We start from the raw sequence: 4,220 nt of genomic DNA, 5'->3' as shown, positions 1-4,220 counted from the left end.
CGTCACTGAACACCACTTTAGTTAGTAACAATAAAACGTTACACAGTTGAAACGTTATAGCAACTCATGTACACAAGCTAGCTACTGATGATATGAAGTGTATTGCGCAGCCTGAGCAGCTCAAGTCCATCACACTCCATGTGTGCATCATATCTTTAGTCCTTTTTCCATTCTCTTCAACGAAAGCAATATCATGAAGACGGACGGGGGGGGGGGGGGATTTAGAGTCAAGGAATCCGATCATGGAAAGAAGAGAACAGACAAAAAAAAAAAAGGGGGGGGGGGGGGGGCAGGGGTTAACACGGAAGGGTGAGATATGCGCCGCAACATCACGTCCCTGGTTAAAGTCAAGTTTAATCCTTAAATTGTTAAGTTGACCAGCCAACTTCTTTAAAAAAACAAACAAAAAAAAAAAAAAAAAAGAAAAAAACATGGTTATGGCTATGACGCATGGTTAGAGACATTCTAATGAAACAGAAATAAAAGAAAAACAAGAGAATACAGTACTAAAATCTGCCTCACGGCGGTTTAACAGATGAGTGGAATGAAGCCCAGTCCTCAAAGTGACAGAAAGTAGAGAGATTTAAAAAGATCTAATAGTCCAAGGGTTCATCTCCGTCTTCGTTAAGCAGACACGTGCGTATGAGAGCTTCGGTGACGGCGTACGGGTCGCAGTTAGCGCTCGGACGGCGGTCTTCGAAGTATCCCTTCTTTTCCTGTCCAACAGTGCGAGGGATGCGGATGCTGGCGCCACGATTGGCAACGCCAGCGGAGAACTCGTGGATGTTGGAGGTTTCGTGGCGGCCGGTCAGGCGGCGAGCATTGTCCAGGCCTCCTTTAGGGTCGTAGGCGCGAATGTGGTAGCTGTGTCTCTTAGCCAGTCTCTCGATAGATTCCTCAATGCACCTGTTTAAAAAGAATAGAAGGAAATGTTATTTAGGAATCTTGTTTATCAAAACAAAAATGGATTGCCATTTCACCTCCCGCAGATGATGCAACTATGATACTTGGCAAAAAGGTCTTGGAATATCATGAAATAAACCTGACAATTTAGAGTCATCACTCGGTCACACATTCAGTATCCCGAACCAATTGCTTTAGAGTGTTGCGTTACACTTACTTGAGCCCGCCTTCTTCCCGCATCTCCTTAGTGCTGAAGTTGGTGTGACAGCCAGCGCCGTTCCAGTTCCCAGGGATGGGTTTGGGGTCAAAGGAGGCGACAATGCCGAAGTCTTCACACACTCTGTGCAGGATGAAACGAGCCACCCACAGGTGATCTCCCATCTCGATGCCCTCGCACGGTCCCACCTGGAACTCCCACTGGAAAAGAAGAACAGTCCGTCATGTATACAATACAGCACCACAGTACAGCACCCTTGGAGTAGACAGGATTAAGAGCCCTAACAGGGGCATCTTGGCAGTGTTGGGACTTGAACCGCAGACCTTCTGCTCAGCACCCCAGAGTCTATTTCTGATAAAACACCTTGTTAGGGGTTAATTTATATCTTGCTTAAAATGTATTAATATCAGTACCCATGTCAGACTACCTATGTTCCCATGTGACTCAACACTGCTACAGAGCCCATGCTGTAGCCTTCATTTGACCCCGGCGTACCTGCGCTGGCATGACTTCAGCGTTCGTGCCACAGATATTCACTCCAGCGTACAGACACGCTCTGTAGTGAGCTTCGACGATATCCCTGCCGTATGCCTTGTCTGCTCCGACTCCACAGTAATAAGGTCCTGAAAAGGAACCAGTAAACACACCATGAACACCAGCTCCAACACTGACGTCAATGAGGAACGTGTAAAAGCGGACAGAGACGCCGTACCCTGAGGACCAGGAAAGCCATTGGAAGGCCAGCCGAAAGGATGACCGTCTGTTCCTAGGATGGTGTACTCCTGCTCCATGCCAAACCACGGGCTCTGATCCTGCACCATCTGCATGACCTTTCGACACGTCAAGCGATGATTGGTTTCTGGGTGGAGGACAAACGTGACCTTTACAGTAGGCCGAATAATAACGTGGTATACTTTTAAAAAGAAGAAATATCGTATTTACCAGCTGGTTTGCGGTTGTATTTCAGGACTTCACACAGGACCAGCTTGTTGGGGTCTTTGCGAAACGGATCTCTGAACATGGCCGAGGGAATGAGATACATGTCGCTGTTCGAGCCCTCAGACTGGTAGGTGCTGGAGCCATCGAAGTTCCACTCAGGAAGATCTGGAGCGATAAATGGTATAGTTTTAATGCATATGCAATAGTTTTTCCCCTCAAACTTGTTTCCCAGGTTTTCTGCTCGCCCCAGTCAGATGCTAGAAAAATGCTAAAATTTAGATTACAAGTTGTTTTAAAGCTGACCAAAGATGCACCATGTTCAAAAGGTTTGAAATTTAATTGTCATTTTAAATTAGAGCAGAGACTGGATGTTCAAGGATCAGCTTGAGAAGCTGAAATGATACAATCCAACCATAAAAGCATATAAAACCACAGAGAAACATTTAATCGCCTGTTCTGATCTTTGATTGGATTAGCAGGTAAGGGTTAAAGGTTGTATCCAACTCTTGGCTCGTTAGTTCTGTGCAAGCATGATTATATAACACTGCATTATATAGATTTATAAATCGTATATTGGCTTACCCTCGATGCTCTTTGGCTCGGAGTCGACCGTCCTGGTTTTGCAGCGCAGTCCCTCCCCTGTGCCATCGATCCAGATGTACATCACCTGCACTTTGTCCCCCTGAGGAAGCTCCATGTACTGTCGCTTCACCACCTTGCTGAGCAGCGAGCTGGCTGATGTTGCCATGTTTCTTACTGTAAATCACCTAAACACACAGCGAGCACGGGTCAGGAGGATGCGAGCCGATGCCACAGGTACAACAAGACAACGTCTATTACACAAACTCATGCCAAAGAGATTTTCCCTGCAAAACCCTTTCACAACAGTGTGCAAACACCTCCGGTGGCTCCGTCTCGTCGTCATGGTGACGGGCACTGGTGAAGCCCTGCATCACAACATGGATGAACGAAGACGTGCCAGGGATAAAGGCATGCATGTAGCGTGATGAGGCCTACATCGTCAGCGACATGTCTCAATATCATATTTCTATGCTGTCAATCTGTCAAAAACTCTCTTTTATTAATATCATCATTAAACGGTATTTAGCAAGGCCCTGGTGCATTGTAAGGTCGTGACAATAACGTGAGGATTACGGCACAAAAGAAACCTGAAACCTTAAGAGATGACTTTAAACCCTGATACTCATTTAAAAAAAAAAAAAAAAAAAAACTAGTCAGCTGTATCTCCAGATACAGTAGGGTTAAAGTGCACTCCAGCATTTAGGCAGGTCGGTAATTCAAAAGAAAGGAACATTTTTTAAAGGCATTTTAAGTTTTTTTTTTTTTTTAGGGCGCCTTTATTATAACTGACATCTAAGATGCATCATGTGCTCCATTGCCTCTAAAGCCTACAGATTTTATATTATATGCATAAAATAAATACAGCATTATTTAATAAACAAAAACATAATGCAATGCAATGTAACACTTGCATAATAAGAAACAAGTCGACCACAATAAACAAGCTCATACGTTTTATTAAGTAGAAGTATATGATATAAAGTGTAGTATAAAGTATGATATACCTGTGCAGGAGTGAGAATCAGGAGTGAGAGTCAGAACAAGCCCAGTAACCGGCCCAAGTCTGCCTGAGAGATCACACCTCGGCTCCGGCTCGCCTTCTCTGAGGAACCCGCTGCGTTCCTGCTCATTTATATACACGCGCGGGGACCGCGCCGCTTCTGATTGGCCGGCGCCGAGACAGAGAAAAGGCACGAGCCTGGAGGTGATTGGTGCTCGGCGCAGGGAGTCTCCGCCCACCAGCGCGAGATTGTTTTTCTTTCTTCTCAGCATAACGACACGCTGAGGGAACGACTTAAACAAAATTGTCATTTATATATATTTAAAATAAAAGTGAATTATATATAAAATTATATATATATAATTTACTTTGTTTTGTTTGTCAAAAGTGAATATATAATTCACTTTTGTTTTATATATATATATATATATATATATATATATATATACGATGAAATAAAACAACTTTAATGAAGTGTATGGTATAAATAATTAAGTGTTTTTTATTAAATTAATTATATTAATTATATTTTTTATTTAATGAAGTGTATGGTATAAGTACAGGATGGTGAGAGCGCTC

At 43.5% G+C, this 4,220-nt stretch overlaps 1 protein-coding gene across 1 annotated transcript; it reads right to left on the bottom strand.

The window, feature by feature from the left end:
- Positions 1-406: 406 nt before the first annotated feature.
- On the bottom strand, positions 407-3,739 carry glula (glutamate-ammonia ligase (glutamine synthase) a). The gene is made up of 7 exons (XM_053486840.1): positions 3,646-3,739; positions 2,642-2,826; positions 2,063-2,224; positions 1,833-1,979; positions 1,616-1,743; positions 1,121-1,320; positions 407-906 (listed from the first exon to the last, which is right to left on the bottom strand). Exons 2-7 carry the CDS (start codon positions 2,805-2,807, stop codon positions 594-596), a joined length of 1,116 nt encoding a protein of 371 aa, XP_053342815.1. The 5' UTR covers positions 2,808-2,826; positions 3,646-3,739; the 3' UTR covers positions 407-593.
- Between the last annotated feature and the right edge of the window lie 481 nt (positions 3,740-4,220).

Source organism: Clarias gariepinus, chromosome 25 (assembly GCF_024256425.1).
Source record: "Clarias gariepinus isolate MV-2021 ecotype Netherlands chromosome 25, CGAR_prim_01v2, whole genome shotgun sequence".
Classification (NCBI taxonomy): Eukaryota; Metazoa; Chordata; class Actinopteri; order Siluriformes; family Clariidae; genus Clarias; species Clarias gariepinus.
The sequence above is the reverse complement of the archived record's forward strand: the minus strand, read 5'-3'. Positions and strand labels throughout refer to the sequence as shown.